The sequence below is a fragment of the Monodelphis domestica genome, chromosome 1 (genome assembly GCF_027887165.1).
Source record: "Monodelphis domestica isolate mMonDom1 chromosome 1, mMonDom1.pri, whole genome shotgun sequence".
Classification (NCBI taxonomy): domain Eukaryota; kingdom Metazoa; phylum Chordata; class Mammalia; order Didelphimorphia; family Didelphidae; genus Monodelphis; species Monodelphis domestica.
Window position 1 is genome coordinate 411,207,673 of NC_077227.1, and position 20,765 is coordinate 411,228,437.

A 20,765-nucleotide genomic window follows, 5' to 3' on the forward strand; every position below is an offset into this window, starting at 1 on the left:
TAGCTCCTGATCCTATGACTGTGTTTTCTAAGCCAAGGTTTCTCCCTGGGACTAAAAGAGAAGGGAGAAGTTCTTTTTGCTCTGTCGCTTTCTTATGTGACCCTGGGCAAGTTGAAGAGCCTGGCCTAGATAATTCCTAAAGCTTCCTCTAGGGCTCATTTTCCATGACGGTGAAGTCTATATTGGAAGGTTCTCTGAAGTATTAAGATTCCCAGATTGGAAGGCCATAGGACCAGGTCACAGAAAGCCACATGGGTTTTGGTTCCTTCCCCACAATCAGCATCCCTGCCCCCTTCCCTTCTCCCCACTATTTCCCCCTCTTCTTTGCAGGATATATAGAGTTTTGGCCATCAGAAGACATCAGCAGGCAGGGCCCCGGTGGAATTAAGAAGATTAGCCAGGAAAGCTAGGCAGACTTACGGAAAGCCCAACAAAAGCAGCATTTTTCTTCCCAAACTTTCCCAAGAACCACTGCCAGAATGGAATGGTGAGAGAGGCCACCACCTGGAGGAGGAAGCAGAATGGGCAAGAATTAGTATTGGCCCTTAAAACTAGAGCAGGAGGAGGTCAGAGCTGGAAGGGACCTTACAAAGTGGGATGTTCCAGATCAAGTCACAGTGAGTTAGTAAATACAGAAAAGTAGGATTAAAGCTCAGGTCCCTGGACTTTCAGTTCGGGTTATTTTTGACTATTGCCTCATAGGGAAGTGAAAAGGGGGTGGGAGACAAGCTGAGGCCTCAGCTGATGTTAAGCAGTGCCTTCCTATGTGTACCTGGGAAGTGTAGGGTGCAGGGAAGGGATGGGAAGGGGAGAGAGGAGGAAGAGGGGGAGATCTGAGATCCTAGGAGGCTATGCAGATATTTTATACATGTTAACATGTATAACATTAGATTTTTATTAACTATTGAAACATTGCTTTTAATAGTTTTTAAGAAAAAGAAAAGAAAGAGAGAAAGAGAATAATAAGGAATAGGAGAAGAGAAGGTAAAAAGAGAAAATAAAGTGGAAATCAGGGAAGGCTTTAGTGAGACTTGGCCTATGGAGTGAAAAGTACCTGGGATATACCAAGCCCTTTTCTTGAATCAGAAGATATCTAGTCTGAAAAACAAGAATGTGTAGTTCCTTCATGTTCCATTTCCTCTAGAAAGTATTCTCTACTCAATCCTGCCTCCACAGACAACTATAATACAAATTAGATGACAATAAGTGCAGAAGAAGCACATAAATTTCTCAGAGGTTAGATGAGAAAGGGATCCTTCCAGCTAGGAAGTGAAGGCTTGGGTGGGAGGAAAATGGGGAAGGTTTCACAGAGAAGCTGGCACTGGAGTTGAGCCTTCAAGAATGGGTAAACAGTTCAGTGAATAGAGAGCCAGGCCTGGAAATGAGAGGTCCTGGGTTCTCTAAATCTATCTCTTTTGTAATTATTTTAAAACTTTACCTTCCGTGTATTGATTCTAAGACAGAAGAGAGGTAAGGGCTAGGCCATGGGGGTTAAGTGACTTGCCTAGGGTCACACAGTTAGGAAGTGTCTGAGGTCAGATTTGAACCCAGGACCTCCTGTCTTTAGGCCTGGCTTTCCATTCACTGAGCCCCCCAGCTGCCCTCTCTTTTGTAATTTTTTTTTTTAAACCCTTACCTTCCGTCTTGGAGTCAATACTGTGTATTGGCTCCAAGGCAGAAGAGGGGTAAGGGCTAGGCAATGGGGGTCAAGTGACTTGCCCAGGGTCACACAGCTGGGAAGTGTCTGAGGCCAGATTTGAACCTAGGACCTCCCATCTCTAGGGCTGTGTAATTTTTTAAGGTACAATACTATTCCATTATGTTCCATCATATTTACATGCCAGAATTTATCCATTTATCCCCAATTCATGGACACCAATTCAGTTTCCAGTTCTTTGCTTCAGTGAAAGTAACCAAACACACAAATAAATAAAATGGGTCCTTTCTTCCTTTCTTTTATAAGGATAAATCCCTTATAATGGTATTACTCCATCAAAGGGTATATACATTTTGGTGACTTTTGAGACATAGGTCCAAATTATTTTTTAGAAGATTGTTATGCAATATTGAAATTATTTGAAGCAGCTAGGTAACAGTGGATAGAGAGTCAGGTCTGGAGTTAGGTTTAAATTTGGCCTCAGACATTTTCTAGCACTGTGACCTTGGGCAAGTCACTTAACCTCAATTGCCTAGCCTTGATGCTCTTCTGCCTTAGACAGAAACAGAAAGTATCCAAAAAAAAGAGAAATTAATTGTTCTTTAAATATTTGCCAGACTTAACTTAAATTAAAAAAAAAAAAACCCCAAACAACTCTTATCTTCTATCTTCAAATCAATACTAAGTACTGGTTCCAAGGCATAAGGCCAGTGAGGGTTAGACTTTACTGAGTCATCTCACTGCCCTTAGAATTCATTTTTTGATCCATCTAGTCCTAGGATTTTTTCCTTTGAGAGTTCATTTTAAAAATTAAAAAAAAATTATTACATGTAGAAACACTTTTTGACAATTGTTTTTGATATTTTAAATTCAGATTTTTCTCCCCCTCCACTGCCTTACTGCTCCGCTATAGGTTATATATACTCTTATGCCTATACTTTCACATAATAGATATTTCCATATTGCTTATGTCATGATAGAAGACATATCAGACATATGATAGAGATCTCATGAAGGAAATATAGTGGAAGATGGCATGCTTTGATCTACACTCAGATTCCAACAGTTGGAAGTTCATTTTATGATTTGTCCAACTTTTTAAAAAATTGACATTGGGCTATTTAAAGTCTATACTTATGGTTCTGTTAATCTCAACATATTATGTTTTTGTAAATATTTCTATATTTCATTTATAATCAATTTTTTTTGGCAAATAATATGAAAAAGTTACTAATTATTTCCTTTATTTCCTCTTCATTTGTTTTAAATTTTCCTTTTTCACTTTTGATATTGGCAATTTGTTTTTCTAACTCTAAAAAAATCAGATTAACTAATACTTTAAAAGCTCTAGTTTATAAAATTGAAAATATTTTATTTTCATCTTATCTTTTTTGACTTTGAGTTTCAGTTGAGTATTTTCTTTTTAAAGCACATACTCAACTCACTATTCTATTATTTTATTTACCCTTTAGTTGATTAAAAAGCATTTAGAAATAAATTTTTCCTTTAATGATTGTTTAACTGCATCCTAAAAGATTTAGTATGTTGTCTCATCATTATTTTCTTCGATGAAATTATCTAGTTTCTTTTATATTTTTTGACCTACTAATTCTTTAGCATTAAATAATTTTAAGTCTCCATTTAAATATAAATCTTTTCTTGACAGCTCTTTATTGATTGATTTTATTGCATTACAATCAGTAAATGTGTTTTATATTTTTTGCTTTTGTGAATTTGTTTAGAAGGTTTTTAATGTCCTAGTACATGAGCAGTTTTTGCAAAGGTGCCATGCAGAGTTGAGAAATATATATCCGCCTACTGTCCCCATTCAGCAATTTCCAGAGATCTATAATTTCTAAAATTCTATTAAAGGTCTTAAACTTCTATCTTGTTTTCTGTTTTATTAGATTATAGAGGTTTCCAAAGTTACATTGCCCTCCTTGGTAATTATAGCTTTGTTGTTCTCTCTGTAACGTAATTATCTTTTTATTTAAGAATTTAAATGCTATACTATTCATTGCATATATTTTAAGTATTGATTTACATATTTGTGCCTTTAGGTATAATGAAATTTTTCTGTTTATTTTAACCATGTCTTTTTTTTATTGCCTTGTCTGAGATCATAATTGCTACTCCTACTTTGCCTGGCACATATTAACTACTGCTCCAGTTCCTCCTTAATTTTGGATGAACATATTTTTGTTTCAAGTATTTTTTGCATAAAAAACAAAGTTGGATTTTGCTTTATGAACTTATTTTAACCTCTTCCATTGTGTGGGTGAGATCACCTCATTCATGTTCATGGTTATGATGGCTAATTGTGTATTTCTTTTCATTATATCGTTTTATTTTTTTCCTTCTCTTTGCCCTTTCATTCTTTTTTTTTTTTAACTTTTACCTTCTGTTTTAGAATCAATATTGTGTTTTGGTTCCAGCAGAAGAACAGTAAGATCTAGTAATGGGGATTAAGTGACTTCCCCAGGGTCACACAGCTAAGAAGTGTCTGAGGCCAGATTTAAATCCAGAATTTCTTGTCGCTGTGCCAGGTTTTCAATCCACTAAGCCACCTACCTGTGTCCCTTCCCCTCCACCCTGTCTTACAAAGACAGCAAAGAAAGATAATATAATCAATTCTAATGATCCATGATTGAAGAGATCTGCTACCATGCTACCACCTTTTTTTTTTCATCTTGCTCAGACTCTGATAACTAATTTCTCCCCTTCCTTTCTTTCTTGTTCCACTCCTTTTTATGATCAGAACTCCAATGCTGAAGTATATTTTGCTTGTGGCAATTCCTTCTTTGACTTTACCCTCTCCCTTATCTGTACTCTGCCTGTCCCCATTTCCCATATTTGCTTATGTCTCTGTGTCTCTGTGTCTGCTGGCTTTGCCCTCCTTTGTTTAGCTTAGATAAACATGAAGTTCAAGCAATTATGAGAAAGTGCTATTCCCTTCTTCCTCATTTCTTCCCTAGTGTATTCCCTTCTCCCTTCCCTTTTCCCTCTCTTAAGACCATCAAAACAGAACACAACCCTCTTTGTACCCTTTGCCTTATTTAACTCCCAGTGAAGCTACAGGGGTACTGAAGGACACTGGATTATCTGTCCTATTAAAATGTAAGCATTTTCAACTATTCAAAATGTATGTACTTTTCTGGTTTCTTTTGACTCCGGTGTCTGCATTTCAAATTATCTACTTAGTGTGAAGAGTGAGTCAAACTTTCTTTGTCTATCAATCAGCAATTTTTAAGTTAATCAACCCAAAACTTAAACATCCCTACTTAACACTAAGTAAGAGAATTCATAAGTCACTTATTAAAGTGGGTGACAACTCCAGAGGACACTGACCACCCCCCTGGGCAGTGCTAAGCAAATTGAAAGACTGAAATTGGTTCCCATAAAGTGAAGGAAGGGACAGGAAGTGATGTGGGAAAATGACTATTAAAAAGTCCTGAACTTCCTGTCCAAGGGGCTTCTCCTGGTGACTTGGCTTTTGGAGGTGGCTTTGGACTTGACCTTTGGCTTGGGTCTTGACTTTGGCTCTTGGACTGCTTCTTGAAGGACTGATCCTGGATCTTCTCCTTTGGACTTTGTCTTGGGTGAGTGAGTAGCTGGCCTTCCTTTCCTGGAGGAGGCTATATTGGTAGAACCCTTGCATAATACACCACTGGGTCCTTTGGCTGAGGGTTACTGAGCCCTGCTAGGGCTGAGCCAGACTCTGGAGCAACATTTAGTGTATGATAGGCTAGACATTCTCTCTACCCTCTTCTTACATTTCTCTACTTTCACTCTTTCCACCTCTTTGTAAATAAAAGCTACTAAAAGTCATTTTGACTTGAACTATAATATTTTAAATCAGTGACCACAATATTACTTTAGAATTCTCATATTTAGTCAAACCTTAAATTTAAATTTCTTCTATTTCCTGTGTGCTTTTTGTCAGGAATGCTAGCAAGTTTTCTATTCTACTAAAGTTCTTCCCCTCCACTTTTAGAATTATAGTCAGTCTTATGTAGACTCCTCCCCATTCTGTACTCTTTGATGGGATAATCAGGTCCTGTTTGATTCTGACTTCAGTTGCCTGGGCTCTATCACCAGCTTCTTCTGTTTCTCCCAGTATGCTTGTACACAGAATACTGGCAAGTTTCAGGCCCCTGGGATCATCTGTGTTCAGAGTAAGGAGGTCTTCAGGACTGTCTAGAACATCTCAAACCAGATACTTCTAGGTTTCTGTGGAGTCTCAATCAGAGAACTGTAGGTTTCTGGTCCCCTTGGCATTTCTCTGTCCAAGCATTCCAGGCTTCCTGACCTCTGATACAGATGATTGCAGCCTTCAAGACTCTTTGGGATATCTGGTCAGAATAGGCTTCTGCACCTATCCCCCTCTTCTCCCAAGTTCTGCCTCTTTTTGTGCCTGCCTCCATAGCTAGAGTAACGGAGGATTCAGAGGCCCCCTGGACTTTTTCATCAGCTCATTCTAGGCTGCTTGCCCCCTGATTGCTAAGTCATGCAGGCTTCAGATGCCAGCACTATCTTACCATTCAATTTGCAACCTTTGTGCTTTATACACAGTAAACACTTTCTCATTCATTCAGGTACCCTGGTCTGAGTGCTTGTAGGTTTCCAGCTTATTTACTCACATTAGTGTTAGTTTCCCTGGTGGAGGGATCATACAGGCTTCTGGCTATCTTTTCATGTAGTTTGGGTTTGGGGAAAGGAACTTCATGTAATTTTTTTTTAAACCCTTACCTTCTGTCTTGGAGTCAATACTGTGTATTGGCTCCAAGGCAGAAGAGTGGTAAGGGCTAGGCAATGAGGGTCAAGTGACTTGCCCAGGGTCACACAGCTAGGAAGTGTCTGAGGCCAGATTTGAACCAAGGACCTCCCGTCTCTAGGCCTGGCTCTCAATCCACTGAGCTACCCAGCTGCCCCCTTCATGTAATTTTTTGTTGGGTTACTTGACCATTATTCAATCTCATTCATTTTTTCCATTTTTTCTGGAGTACATATGGGAGAGCCAAGATGCTTCTACAACCGTTCTCATAGCTATATGAATTGGAATTGTCCAGTACACTTTCTTTTTTTAAAAAAAATCCTTACCATCTATTTTAGAATCAGTATTGAATAGTAATTCTAAAGCAGAAGAGTAATAAGGGCTGGGCAATTGGAGTTAAGTGGCTTACCTAGGGTCATATAGCTAGGAAGTGTTTGAATCCAGATTTGAATCCAGAGCGTCCCATCTCTAGACCTGGGTGTAAAAAATTAAATTAAGGGTTTGACTAAATATGAGAATTCTAAGGTAATATTGTGGTCACTGATTTAAAATATTATAGCTCAAGTCAAAATGACTTTTAGTAGCTTTTATTTACAAAGAGGTGGAAAGCATGAAAGTAGAGAAATGTAAGAAGAGGGTAGAGAAAATGTCTAGCCTATCACACACTAAATTTTGCTTCAGTGTCTGGCTCAGCCCTAGTAGGGCTCAGTAACCCTCAGCCAAAGGACCCAGTGGCGTATTATTCAAGGGTTCTACCAATATAGTCTCCTCCAGGAAAGGAAGGCCTCTTCCAAACTAATCTCTCCAGAAGCCAGGAAAGGAAGGCCAGCTACTCATTCACCCAAGACAAAGTCCAAAGGAGAAGATACAGGAGCAGTCCTTCAAGAAGCAGTCCAAGAGCTAAAGTCAAGGCCCAAGCCAAAGGACAAGTCCAAAGTCACCTCCAAAAGCCAAGTCACCAGGAGAAGCCCCTTGGACAGGAAGTTCAGGACTTTTTATAGTCATTTTCCCACATCACTTCCTGTCCCTTCCTCCACTTTATGGGAACCAATTTCAGCTTTTCAATTTGCTTAGCACTGCCCAGGGGGGTGGTCAGTGTCCTCTTGAGTTGTCACCCACGTTAGTAAATGACTTATGAACTCTCTTACTTAGTGTTAAGTAGGGATGTTTAAGTTTTGGGTTGATTAACTTAAAAAATTGCTGATTGACAAAGAAAGTTTGATTCACTCTTCACATGGGTCTCTACCCATTGATCCATCTAGATGTTCTCTGGTATATTTTCAAAGATCATATTGCTTTTCTAATGAGTTGAAAGTGCTTTGATAACTTTGAAGTGAAATATAAATGCCAATTGTTATTACATCCCTGAGAGCTCCCAGAAATTCCCGAGAATGGGTCCTTTGAGAGCATGTGACTTTCCTTCTGAGCCTACATCCTTCTGGAAATTCCTAGCCTGGAGGGAATCAGATCTACCCAGCTTCTCCCACAAATGACAAGTGTTTGTACCAGTAGGATGAGGACTAGGTACTGGAAGCTCCCAGTGAGGCCAGCAGCATGGGTACAGAAGAAAGCAAAGATCCCCTGGGCCATCTGTGGGAAAGAAGAGAGACTGTCTTTAAGTACTTCCAGGTGCTTCCAGGACTAGAGAGCTGATGGGGGAAGCTAAGTGTGCAGAGCTGGTTGGATCTTCTTCTCAAAGGATTCCAGAGTCTCTGCAGAGGGACTTACAAATCAAGGTGGCAATGCTGTGAAGTGAAAAGAGTATAATATTTGGTCATGGCATCACTGCCCATCTCTGACACTTAGAGCTGTGTAACCTTCAGCAAAACACCCCACCCATCTCAGCTTCAGCTTCCTCAACTCTAAGTCAGTACTATCTAGCAAGTCTGTTAAAAGGAAAGTACCTCATTAACTTTAAATTGCAATATAGATATTAGTTTTTATTAGTATCTAGTTAAGTATCATGTTTTATAAAAGGAGAAGTGATTTACTTATGATGACAAAATGAATTATAACTTTAGCTAGGAGTAGAAATTCAGGTCTCTCTGGCTCTTCCACCATAGTAGGATGAAATCCAGTTATGGCTTGGGATGGAATGGGAGTGGGGAGATAAAGTAGAATTGGGATCTAGGGTTCAGTTCCAGCTCTTCCACTCCAGATGGAATTTATAGTTGTTAGACTCTAAAGACAATCTAGTCCAATCCTTCCCCGACATCTTAAAAATGAGGAAATTGAATCCCACAGGGATGTCTATGATTTGAGTAAGGTCACAATGGTAGTAACTATTTTTTTTTAAACGTTTACCTTATGTCTTATTATCAACTCCAAGACAGAAGAGCATCAAGAGCTAGGCAATTAGGGTTAAGTGAATTGCCCAGGGTCACACAGCTAGGAAGTGTCTAAGGCCAGATTTGAATCCAAGCCCTCTCAATTCTGGGCCTGGTACTCTATTCACTGGGCTACTTTGCTGCCTCATGGGTAGTAATTGTCAAAAATGGGATTTGAACCCAGGTCTTCAGCATTTAAACCCAATACTTTTCTATTATACCAAGCTATCTTTCAAATTCTCCCCACTCCTGGTTCAATTAGAATCAACTCTTCCTAATCCCTTGGACTTTCTGGGACACCACTATTCAGTCTCAGCAGATCCTGTTCTTTTACCTGGAAAGCCATGGAGACAAAGAGGAATCCACTTAGGAGGAGAGTGTAGGGCCTGTGGCCCATGATGGTGAACAGACTATAAACAAATGGGAGTCTGGACTGGTCCAGAATGCTGAATGGTTCTGCAATGGAAGGATGAGAAACATTGGTAGTCAGGTGAGAGGGCTAACTCTGCTGTGGATTGGTATTCACAGACACAGGCTGACCCCTAATAATCAGAGGCTTTCTAGCCTTTCTGATTTAGTTTACCTGTGAGCTTGCAATTTGCAAATATTTTCTTAAGCTCTTTTTCTGGATTTATCTTTTTTATTTAAAAATTTTACATGCCAATACAATTTTTAATAATAATTTTTTGACATTTTATAATCCATGTTTTCTTCCTCCCTCCTCCTTAAGAATGCAAATAATATGATGTATATTATATATTTTCTTATTCATAATGTGAAAGAAGACATATATTGCTTATACTAGAGAAAATTTAATGAAGGAAATAAAGCAAAGAATGGTATGTATCCATCTACATTCAGACTTCATCTGTTTTTTCTGTGGTGTTGTACAGCCCTTGGAGTGATCATACTCTATCTTGTATCATACTTATTTGTCTGTGTGTTGTGACCCACTATTAGATTATAAACTCTTTGAAGTAAGGGACTATTATATCATTTAAAAATTTTGTATACCCACTTAATAGGCACTTAATGAATGTTTCTTTTAATTAAATTGTAGTCTCCATTAAAGGTTTTTTGACCAAAAATCCTAAAAAAAGTGACAGATGGGAATGAAAGAAAGAGAAGATAGGGTCATGTTGCTAAGAGGTATGGTACCCAAAGTTGAGGGGGCAAGAAGAGGGTTCAAAGGAAGAGGGGAAGGCAGGAGAGAATAGCAAACAAGAGGAGAAGGAGCAAGAACTGGTGAGTGAAAAGTTAGGTAAAGCTAGAATTTAACAGAGAAAGAAAGAAATCTTTAGAATGAGGACCTAGGGATTGATAATCTAGGAAGATGAGGGCCTAGAAAGCCATTTGGTTGAGTTAGGGTAAGAAACTAAAGAACCTTCTTCCAAAAGCTTTTAATTTGCATCCCTTTACTCTGATCATGTCTAACTTTGTATCATATTTATCTAGCTGTCAGTTCTTACTTGACTTGTGAAAGATGGGATTGACTCCCCCCTTTCCTACTTTTAAATTTAATCAACCAAAGCCTGAACACTCCTACTTGGCACTAGGTAGGGACCTTGCAAGCCACTTAGAGAGTTCCACCCTTTCAACTCAATCAGTTAGAATCTTGTGAATCTTTTGTGATGAGTTTATACCCTCATAGGATGAGAGGTAGAACCTACAAACACTACAAAGACTGCAATTGGTCCCTGTAAAGTGGAGGAAGGTCCAGGAAGTAATGTAAAGAAAGGTCCATAAAAAGGGCCTGAACTTCCTGTCAGGAAGTCTTTGGCCTGAATCTGAGGTGTGTAGGAGCTTGGACTGGGACTGTGGCTCTTGGACTGCTTCTGGGGTCTTCTGATCTGCTTCTGGGGTCTTCATCCTGAATTTTTTGGATGGAGGATCTTCTCCTTCAGGACTTCACCTTGGGGCTTTGGTCTTCATCTTCACTTGGATCTGGGACTCTGGCACTTGAACTGCTTCTGGTAAGACTGCTCTTAGATCTTCTCCCCTTGGACTGTTTCTTGGGTGAGTGAGTAGCTGGCCTTCCTTTCCTGGATTCTGGAGAGTTTAGTTCCAGAGAGGCCTTCCCTTCTTGGAGGAGACCATGTAGACAGAACACCAGGTCCTTTGGTAGAGGGTTAACAAACCTTGATAGGCTAGAAATCTCCTCTACCCTTTTTTTGTATTTCTCTACTTTCACTCTTTCCACCCTTTTTGTAAATAAAAGCTATTAAAAGTCATTTTGACTGTGAGCTATAATATTTTAAATCAGCAACCACAAGATTATTTTAGAATCCTCACATGTTTAATCAAATCCTTAATTTAATTCCTTAGAGACTCTAGGTTCCTCAATAGCAGAGACTATGTTCCTTCACTATCTTTTTTTCCCTACTAACAAACGTAGTGCTCTGCACACAGTTTGTTATTATTCAATAGTCTGAGTTGTGTCCAATTCTTCATGACCTCATTTGGGGTTTGCTTTTCTTTTTTTCTTTCTTTTGAAAAATTTAATTAGTTAATTTAGAACATTTTTCCATGGTTCCAAGATTCATATTCTTTCCCTCCCATCCTCCTAACCCCCTCCCATAGCTGACATGAAATTCTATTGGGTTTTATATGTGTCAATGATCAAGACTTATTTTCATATTATTGATATTTACACTAGGGTGATCATTTAGAGTCTACATCCCCAGTCATATCCCCATCAACAATTTGGGGTTTTCTTGGCAAAGATACTAAAGTGGTTTGCCATTTCCTTCTCCAGATCATTTTATAGAAGAGGAATTGAAGCTAAAAGTTAAGTGATTTTCCCACAGTCACAAAGCTAGTAAGTGTCTAATGCTAGATCTGAACTCCTGAAAAGGAGTCTTCCTGATGTCAAGTCCAGTGCTTTATCCACTACTCTACCTAGCTGCTCTTGCGCACAGCTGCCATTTGATAAAAGTTTGTTAAATTGCATAAAATTCCCTTCAGTGACCAGTTCTTGCCATAAGACCTTATCAAATGGTCAAGGGGCATCAGGGATTTAGCAAGAAAACAAATACAAAACCATAAACTCAGAGGCACAGTGAGAAGTGGTTCTGGGGAAGGCTTTCTGCCACTTCTAAAATTTCCCTTTTTTACTCCTACATATTTCTTCAGACTGCTTTGAAGCTTCTGTTGATTCATATCTCCAGTCTCAGATCCTGATTTAGAACTTTGTTCCAGAGCCAGACTCCTCCCCATTTCTACAGTCCTGGAGGGGATGATCAGGACCTGTTTGGTTCTGACTTCAATAACCTAGGCTTCCTTGACATGTCTGGGCTCCAAGTGCCAGTAGATTTCAGGAACCCATGGCTCAGCTATGTTCAGAGGACCATTTTGGCCTTCAGGGCTTACAAGAACATCTTATGTCAGATAGCTGGGGATTTCCACTCCTTTGGCTTAAGGTTTTGATTCCTATTAAAATGTGAACTTCCCTGGAAGGGATTCTTAGTTAACTATCAATACAACTGAATCTTGGACATGCTTTTTTTTTTCCTTTTTCTTTCTAAACCCTGACCTTCCATCTTAGCAGTTCCAAGTAGAAGAGTGGTAAGGGCTGGGCAATGGGATTAAATGACTTACTTGGGGTCACATAGCTAGAAAGTGTCTGAGGCCAGATTTGAACTTCCTATGGCTTCTGGATACTAGAGGACAGGAAGCTTAGAGAAAAGAGGGGATGTGCCAAGGGGGAAGGCAGAGAAGCAAGGGGAAAATCTTTTTTGTTTCATAATTCTGGACCTATCTGTGGACTCTGTGACCAGGTTAGTCTAGCTTATGGATGAGGTCTAAAGGTCCCCTGGTGCTTTGAAATGTACATCCTGTGGAACAAGTTAGGCATGTGAGCTATGGGGAAAAGACCTTTGCATTGGTGTTGAGCAAACTTAGGTTCTCATAGAATCACAGAAGGTCAGAAATAGAAGGGGCCCTAGTAGTCATCTAGTTCATCTTCCTCATTATACCAAGGAAGAAAAGAGAGGGTTTGACTTGCCCAAGGTCATACAACCAGTGTTCCACCTCCCAGGTGGCCACAGCCAGATATCCCCAATGTTCTCACCCTGTTGCTCCTTTACCCCAAGGACGAGGACTGCACAGGAGAAGCAGTAGATGGAACCAATGATCACTGCTGCTGTTAGATATGCCATTCGCTACAGAATAGAGAAATGTGACAGTTAGTACCCTTCATTGCTCTTGCAGGCACCAGATTTATTCCTACCTTACCTTTTTGTTCATGTTGTACCCACCACCTAGAGTGCCCTCCACTATGCCTATCATCATCTTTAAATACTACTCATCCTAAGCACAGCTCATGGGCTACATGCCCATGATATAGCCTTCTTGGACTACTGGCCCAACAACTTCTCCCTTCCCACCAATCCACACCTATCTTATCTAATCTTTCAATGGACAGATCCAATCTGAATTCTGATAAAAAGCTTTTCTTGATAAGCCCAGAACTGGCAGGATACCTAGAACCTGAAATCCAAAGACTTGAGTCTTGCCTCTAACTGCGAAAATCACATCAGCTCCTTTGAGCTTCAGTTTCCTTATCTGTAAAACAGGAATACCAGTACTACTTGTACTAGTCTGCAAGAATTGCTAAAAATCAGAACAGGAAGACACCTTGGAATAAAGATAGGAAGTTGAATGTCCAAATTATAACAATCCTTGGAATAGAGAACCTTTATCATAAGTGAATGAAGCCTCACAACATAGAAAATAAGACCTGGAAGGGTCCTTAGAACATGAACACAGAACTCTAGAGATGGAAGGATTCTTAGAACACAGAATGCAAAATGCCAGAACATGAAGGGATCTTATCTGTACCTATCTATTCTTTCAGAATGGATAAAGAATTTTCCCAAAACAGGAGGTTAAGATAAGTTCTGGATTCAAATACAAAGCTTCTGACTTTTGGCCCAATATTCCTTCCACCTTTCTCCTCACTCACTTTCAGCTTCTTTAATTACTCTCCAATTAATAATAAGAATAGTTAAGGTTTATATAGTGTCTCCTATGTTCCAGACATTGCGTTCAGTGCTGTACAATTATTATTTCATTTGATCTTCACAATAACCCTGGGGAAAAGATGCTATTATTATCCCTATTTTATAGATGAGGAAAATAAGGCAAATAGTGATTAAGTGACTTGCCCAGGTCATACAGCCCTATTGGAGTGTGAACTCTCTCCTGGTTAGAGATGGAGTCTACTCCACTCTGATGGCATGTTTTATAATGAAATACAAGACTGTGCACAAAATAGGAGATGTAAGAATGTATCAATCCCCCAGGCCCTGGGGCTGATGTCTGACTGTCAGCCATTATGCTGGTTTTTTCTAGAAGTTTCTTTAAAATTTTAGATTTAACAAATACCAAAAAAGATGGATATTTTCAAAGACAAATTAGAGCAGAAAAAGAGGACTACACATACAGTCATCAGTTTGTAACACAGATGACTTCCAAGTATTAAAACAAATTCAATGTGTTTTTTTCCCTTTCTTTTTTAAACCCTTATCTTCTGTCTCAGAATTGATACTAAGTATCAGTTCCATGGCAGAAGACTGGTAAGGTCTAGGCAATTGGTGGTCAGTAATTTATCTAAGATCACACAACTAGAAAGTTTCTGAGTCTAAATTTGAACCCAGGATCTCTTATCTCTAGTCCCTGCTCTCTCTCCAATGAGCTACTTAGCTGACCCTAATGTGTTATTTTTCAAAGCTCCTCTGCTTGCCTGGTCTTCTCCCTGACCTTCCTTCTGTTCTTTTCTGTGGATTAAAAAAATGCTTCAGAGTTCCTTTTTTATTGCTTTTCTTTTTCTTTCTTTTTTTCATTTTGGCAAGTGTCCTGCTTATCCCTGTCTACCGTCCTCCCCTCCCTCAACATATTGAAAGAAAAACAAAAACCCTTATCAAAAACCCACAGTCAAGCAAAACCCACTCCTACATTGGCTACGCCTGGAAAATTTGGCTCATTCTATACTCTGAGTTCATCTCCTCATTGTTGGGAGGTGGGCAGCATGTACTCACTGTGTTTTCCAGGGTATCAGTGAGTGGGGAGGTGCTGTTGCCCATGGTCTCATTAGGTAGGGACCCATTCAGCGCTTGGCAGTTCAAAGTAATGCTGGCATGATATCTTCCCACAATCAGCCCCTGGATGCTAGTGCCAATGAGGCTACTGAGGACCTCCATCCCCATCCCTGTGGGTGAGAGATACCAGAGTTAATGGGATTCAGAATAGAGCTTCCTTGGTTCATCTGTGCCTCAGCCCAGCCCCCTTTGAGAAAATCTCCCCCTACACCCTTTTAAGGGAGAGCCACAGCTTTGGATCCTTATTAAACCTTCTTCTGGACCTTGGGGGCTATCTTAGAAAGTCATGTTGTTTAGAGCTGGGAAAGACTTTTACTATATCATCATCTAACTCTTACTTTCCAGCTGAGGGAGAAAAGCAAGAACTGCCCACTTATTTCCTCATGGGCCAGGGCTCTCAGCATCCTTGAAGGAGAAAAAGAACAGAAATGCTCTCTAGAACGATATAAGTAGGCTCAGGCAGAAGCACCAGAGTTCAGACTTACCCGTCTGGTATTGGGGGCAGCCACTTGGTTATCTTAAGATGGTTAAGAAATGGGTGTATAAAGGTAGCTGTGACAGGAAGGGTTAGAGGAAGGAGGGAGAGATGGCCAAAAAATTAGAAGCAGTGAGAGAAGATCTAGGAAGATCCTTACTTTATAGATGGGGAAGGGGAGGCCCAAGGTCACCTGGTGACTCAGTGGTAAAAAGTAAAATTGGTATCCTGATATAGTATAGGCAGTACTGGACATGGAATCACATCAGAAGAAGTTGGGTCCACTACCAGACTTGCTACTTAATCAAGGGTGTGACTTTTGGCAATCCAATTCCCCAATCAGGGCCTCAGTTTTGTTTTCTTTGTAAAATTGTCATTATAATTCTTGCTGTCTCCTTTCAAGGGCTATCCTGAGGATTAAACGAAATACATGATTTCAAAGTAAATTGCAATTTTGTAAATTGCAAAGTGCTATAAAAATGTGTACTATTATAAGAGAAAGTATTATGTGGAAATTATGAAGGTATGGTGGATGGAGAATTGCCTTAGATGTAGGAAGAATTCAAGTCTTACCTTTGACATGTACTGGCTATATGACCCTGGGCAGGTCATTTAACTTCTAAGTGCTCCAGTCAACTTTCTCTCTCTCTCTCTCTCTCTCTCTCTCTCTCTCTCTCTCTAACCCTTATAATAACATGATAGACTTTGCTACTAACAGCAATCCAATGATCCAGGACAATTCTGAGGGACTTATGATCAGGAATGCTATCTACCTCCAGAGAAAGAACTGTTGGAGTATAAATGCAGATGAAAACAGGATTTATCACTTGTTTATTTGGGTATATGATTTGGGGTTTGGGTTTTACAAAATGACTCTCTTACAAAAATGAATAATATGGAAATAGGTTTTGAGTGATAATACATGTATAACCCAGTGGAATTGCTTGTCAACTCCAGGAGCAGGGAGAGAAGAGGGGAAAGAAGCAACATGAATCATATAACTTTGTAAAACTTATGTGTAAATTTGTTATTGGAATAAAATAAAGATAAAATTAAAAAAATAAATTGCCCAGGGTCACAAGAAGTATTTGAGGCCAGATTTTAAATCAGGTCTTCCACTGAGCCACTAAGCTTCTCTAACTCTCTCTTTAAAAACAAAATATTGCTATCTTTTAGTTTTACATCACCTCCTTTTCCAAATAGGGCTCTCTCTGTTCCCTATCCAGGGAACTATCCTCCTGTAACAAAGACTGAAAAAGAGTCTAGGAACATTTGTGATGTTTTATACCCATAGTCCCCCACCTCTGCAAAGCATGGAGAGAGTTTTAGGAAACTCTCCTTGGCTTTAATCAATGAAGGAATATTACTTAGGATGCCAGCACTTGAGAGATCTTAAAGACCATGTGAGCCAGACTCTTCACTCTACAGATACTCTCCTGTACTGACCCTCCCAACTTTAACATTTAATTTTCTAAAATCCTTCCCAGTTCCAATATTCTGTGTTCTAAAGGCCTACTTTAGTTTCTGAGTGATAATATATGTATAACCCAGTGGAATTGCTTGTCAGCTCTAGGAGGGGGGAAAGAAAAGGGGAGTGAGAGAACACTAATTGTATAACCATGGAAAAATATTTTTAAAATTATATTAAAGACCTGCCTAGCCCTGACATTCTGTGTTCTAAGGGTCTGCCCAGCTCTGATATTCTATATTCTAAGAGTCTTCCCAGCTTTGACGTTCTAAGGTCCATTCCATTTCCAATATTCTGTGTTCTGAAGACCCTCCTAGCTCTGACATTCTATGTTTGAAGGACCTTCTCAGTCCTGAAATGACATATTTGAAGGTCCTCCTAGTTCTAAGCTCCTTCCAGCTGACATTGTGGTTCTGTAAATACAGCTCAGGCTGTGATATGGGAAAGAGAGGAGGCTCAGGGTAGAGGCTGGTGGTTCTGGGTTTAGTGGGGAGGGATGGCAATGCCAAGCCACGAGACAGATGGGATCTGTGGAGTGTGTGGGTTTTCATGACTCACACTCAGTTCTATGGAGGCTGCATGGTCCCTGGCTCAGGTGAGGCAGTTGTGACTCACTGTTGTGCTTCTGATAATGACTCAGGCTCCCACTCAAGGAATTTGTATTTTCTTTGTTCAAAGCTACAAGTGGGCCTGGGAGGCGTGGGAGCCTTGCTGTCATCCTAAAATCTCACCTCCTCCCACTCGATTATGTCCATAGACTCATGGGCTATATATAAGTCCCTTTACTGACAGACACCCCTGCAAAAATCTATGGAAGGCTTAGAATAGGTTCATTAACTGTTTATCAAATCTATGTCATTTAGCAGAAAGAGTCCTGGGCAGGGAGTGAGGAGATATGGGTTCGAATTTCAGCTCTGACGATTACTTGCTGTTAACTTGGATAATTAACCTTTCCCTCTCTGGGCCTTAGTTTTCCCATCTATAAAATGAGGTGCCTTCCAACTCTACTGTGTTCTAAGGTCCTTTTTAGCTCTGACAGACATTCTACATTCTAAAGTTCTCTTTAGTTCAGTTCTTGCTTTAAGGGATCTTTAAAATCTAAAGTTCTCTGAGTCTGATTCTATTTCGTAGTAGGCCCCAATGGGAACAGAAATTAAAATTTTCATTCTAAGCAACAAGGTGATGCAGTGGAAAGAGTTTTGGGTTTGGAATCAGGAAGATCTGAGTTTAAACTTGATTTCAGATTCTGTTGTCTACAGAATTCAAGGGTACTCCCCCTCCTTTCTCGATGAGTCCTTCGCCTGGCTCACAGTCTTTCTCTCCTCCTCATTCCTGCCCTCATACTAGAGCAGCACACATACTGCTACACAAAGCTGGAGAAAATGATGAAAACATACTGGCTGAGCCCACTACAAATTTATGCTACCTAATGTCACCTGGACCTTTCACTGCTGCAAAGACAATCCTTGTTTATCTCCTTAAATAACTGATTAGCCTCCCCTTCACAGTGGCTCTTCCAAAACTTTTCATTCTTTTTAAACCTTTCAGGACTCCTTTTCCTCTGCCTTCTCAGCTGAGAAACTTGTCTCATATTTTACAGTAAAAAATTGAGGCAATTCACCAAGTTCCCTCTTCTCTCCTCATCTCACATCACACAGATGCTTCTGCTACCATCCCCTCCCTTACTCCTCTCTAGCATGAAAAGGTGACCTTTTCCTTGTCTAGGCAAACCCCTCTATCAGCTCAAGTGATCCCTTCACAATAAATATTTACTGAATTACTTGAATGACTCCCCTTGGTTTATGGGATTTTCCATTAGCATTCAAATCTTCCCTAGCAGATTGTTCCTTCTATCATCCCCATTCTCACTTTCCTTCTATTTCTCCCTGTGTATTGGCTAATTCCTTACTGCTTATAAACATACCCATGCTTGTCTATCCTTAAAAAATGTTCTCTTGATTTTTCCATCCCCCCTAAGTATCTTCTCATATTTCTTGTGTCTTTTGTGGCTAAACTCTTTAATTTTTTGCCTCAATTATATTTTATTTTTCTCCAATTACACGTGAAAACAATTTTTAGTGGAGCAGAGCCAAGATGGTGGAGAAAAGAAATTTATAATAATACCTCAAAATGAATTTTGTAGCAGTAAAACCCACAAAAGGATGGGGTAAAATAATTTTCCAGCCCAAGACAACTTAGAAGGTTGGAAGGAAAAGTCTGTGGCATTAGTGTAGGAATGGAGCTCACACTACGTCAGGCCACACCAGAACAGATCCTGTCTCTGCAAGCCAGCACAGGCTTTTGGAGTGGCTGAATCAATAGCAACAGCTTCCAGAGCCCTAAGCCCACAGATGGTAAGGGGGTCAGACAACTGGTCAGAAGGCAAATACAGTGGTTCCTTTGCTGGCACTGGTTGCAATGTTACATTGCCCACATGTAGATCCAGAACAAAGTTCTAGGTGGAAGTCTCAGGGCAAGGAGTACTAGTACATGTGCATCTGTGAACACAGGGGAGTAGGGGCTGTCATTCCAGTTCCAAGGCAGAAAAGAGGGTTATGGTCATTCATAGATCATAGTATAGATTAGGAGTGGAATAAACACACTTCTACTTAGATCATATCACCTTGGAAGAACTAAACACTTACAGATCCCCAGAAAGACCTGTGAAAGCAATTGCACAAAAAAGCCAAAGCTTGGGACAATGCCCACTCCACACCAGAAGAAGAGCCCAATTTTAATAGTTTTTTAGTTAAAAGTCAAGAGAACTGCTGGAAATAAATGAGCAAACAATCATAAAAAGAAACTGATCATATAAAGTTATTATGGTGACAAGGGACATCAAAACACAAACTCAGAAAACAACAAAGTCAAAATTGCTGTATCCAAAGCCTCAAAGAAAAATGCAAATTGTCCCAAGCCTAAAAAGAATTCCTGGAAGAGCTCAAAAATGATTTTAAAAATCAAATAAGAGAGAGAGAGGGAAAATTGGGAAAATAAATGAGAGTGTTGAAGAAAATCATGAAAAAAGTCAACAGCTTGGTAAAGGGAGGTACCAAAAAAATGAAGAAAAATCACACCTATAAAAGTGAGATAGGCCAAATGGTAAACACACACACACACACACACACACACACACACACAAATCCACTGAAGAGAAGAGCTCCTTCAAAAGTAGAATTGGCCAAATGGAAAAAGAAGTACAAAAGATCACTGAAGAAAATAATTTCCTAAGAATTAAAATTAGGCAAGTGGAAGCTAATGATTCCATTAGACATCAAGAAACAATAAAACAAAATCCAAAGAATGAAAAAAATAGAAGAAAATGTGAATATCTCTGAAAAAATGATAGACCTGGAAAATAGATCAAAGAGAAATAAATTTTTCAATAATCCTTATGTTCTGTCTTAGAATTGATATTAAGTATCAGTTCCAAAGCAGAAGAGCAGAAGGGTGTGGGCAATTGGGATTAAGTTTGCCCAGGATTATTCAGCTTGGAAGTGTCTAAAACCAAATTTTAACCTAGATCCCCCAGACTCCAGGTCTGGTGCTCTATCTACTGTGCTACCCAGCTGCATATTTAAAAATTATTTTACATGTAGTTGGTGAAAAATAAAATATTGATTTTTAAAAGGATAAAAAATTTTCAACATTCATTTTAAAAAAATTTCAGGTTCCAAATTTTCTTCCTACCTCTTTCTCTTTCCCTATGATGGCAAGAAATTTGATATAGGTTATATATGTGCTATTATGTAAAACTTTCTATATTAGTCATGTTTAGAAGAAGACACATATTAAAAAAACCCACAAGGAAAATAAGGTGGAAAAGTTTGCTTTGGTCTCCATTCAGATTCCTTCAGTTCTTTCTCTGGAGGTGGACAGCATTTTTCATGAGTTCTTTGGAAATGTCTTAGACAATTGTATTACTTAGAACAGTTAGGTCATTAACAGTTGATCATCATGCAATAT

At 39.4% G+C, this 20,765-nt stretch overlaps 1 protein-coding gene across 4 annotated transcripts in view; it reads right to left on the reverse strand.

Moving 5' to 3' along the window:
• LOC100013133 (sodium-dependent lysophosphatidylcholine symporter 1-like) overlaps positions 1–20,765 on the reverse strand; it is a 64,273-nt gene that overhangs the window by 13,846 nt on the left and 29,662 nt on the right. For 3 of the 4 annotated variants that reach the window (XM_056812007.1, XM_056812006.1, XM_056812005.1), the window contains 5 exons: positions 14,797–14,966; positions 12,828–12,918; positions 9,093–9,214; positions 7,938–8,021; positions 421–504 (listed from right to left, as the gene is read on the reverse strand). In XM_056812007.1, coding sequence (XP_056667985.1) covers positions 421–504; positions 7,938–8,021; positions 9,093–9,214; positions 12,828–12,918; positions 14,797–14,966 — 551 coding nt within the window. The remainder of the gene's footprint in view (positions 1–420; positions 505–7,937; positions 8,022–9,092; positions 9,215–12,827; positions 12,919–14,796; positions 14,967–20,765) is intronic. The other variant, XM_056812008.1, reaches the window with a different exon arrangement.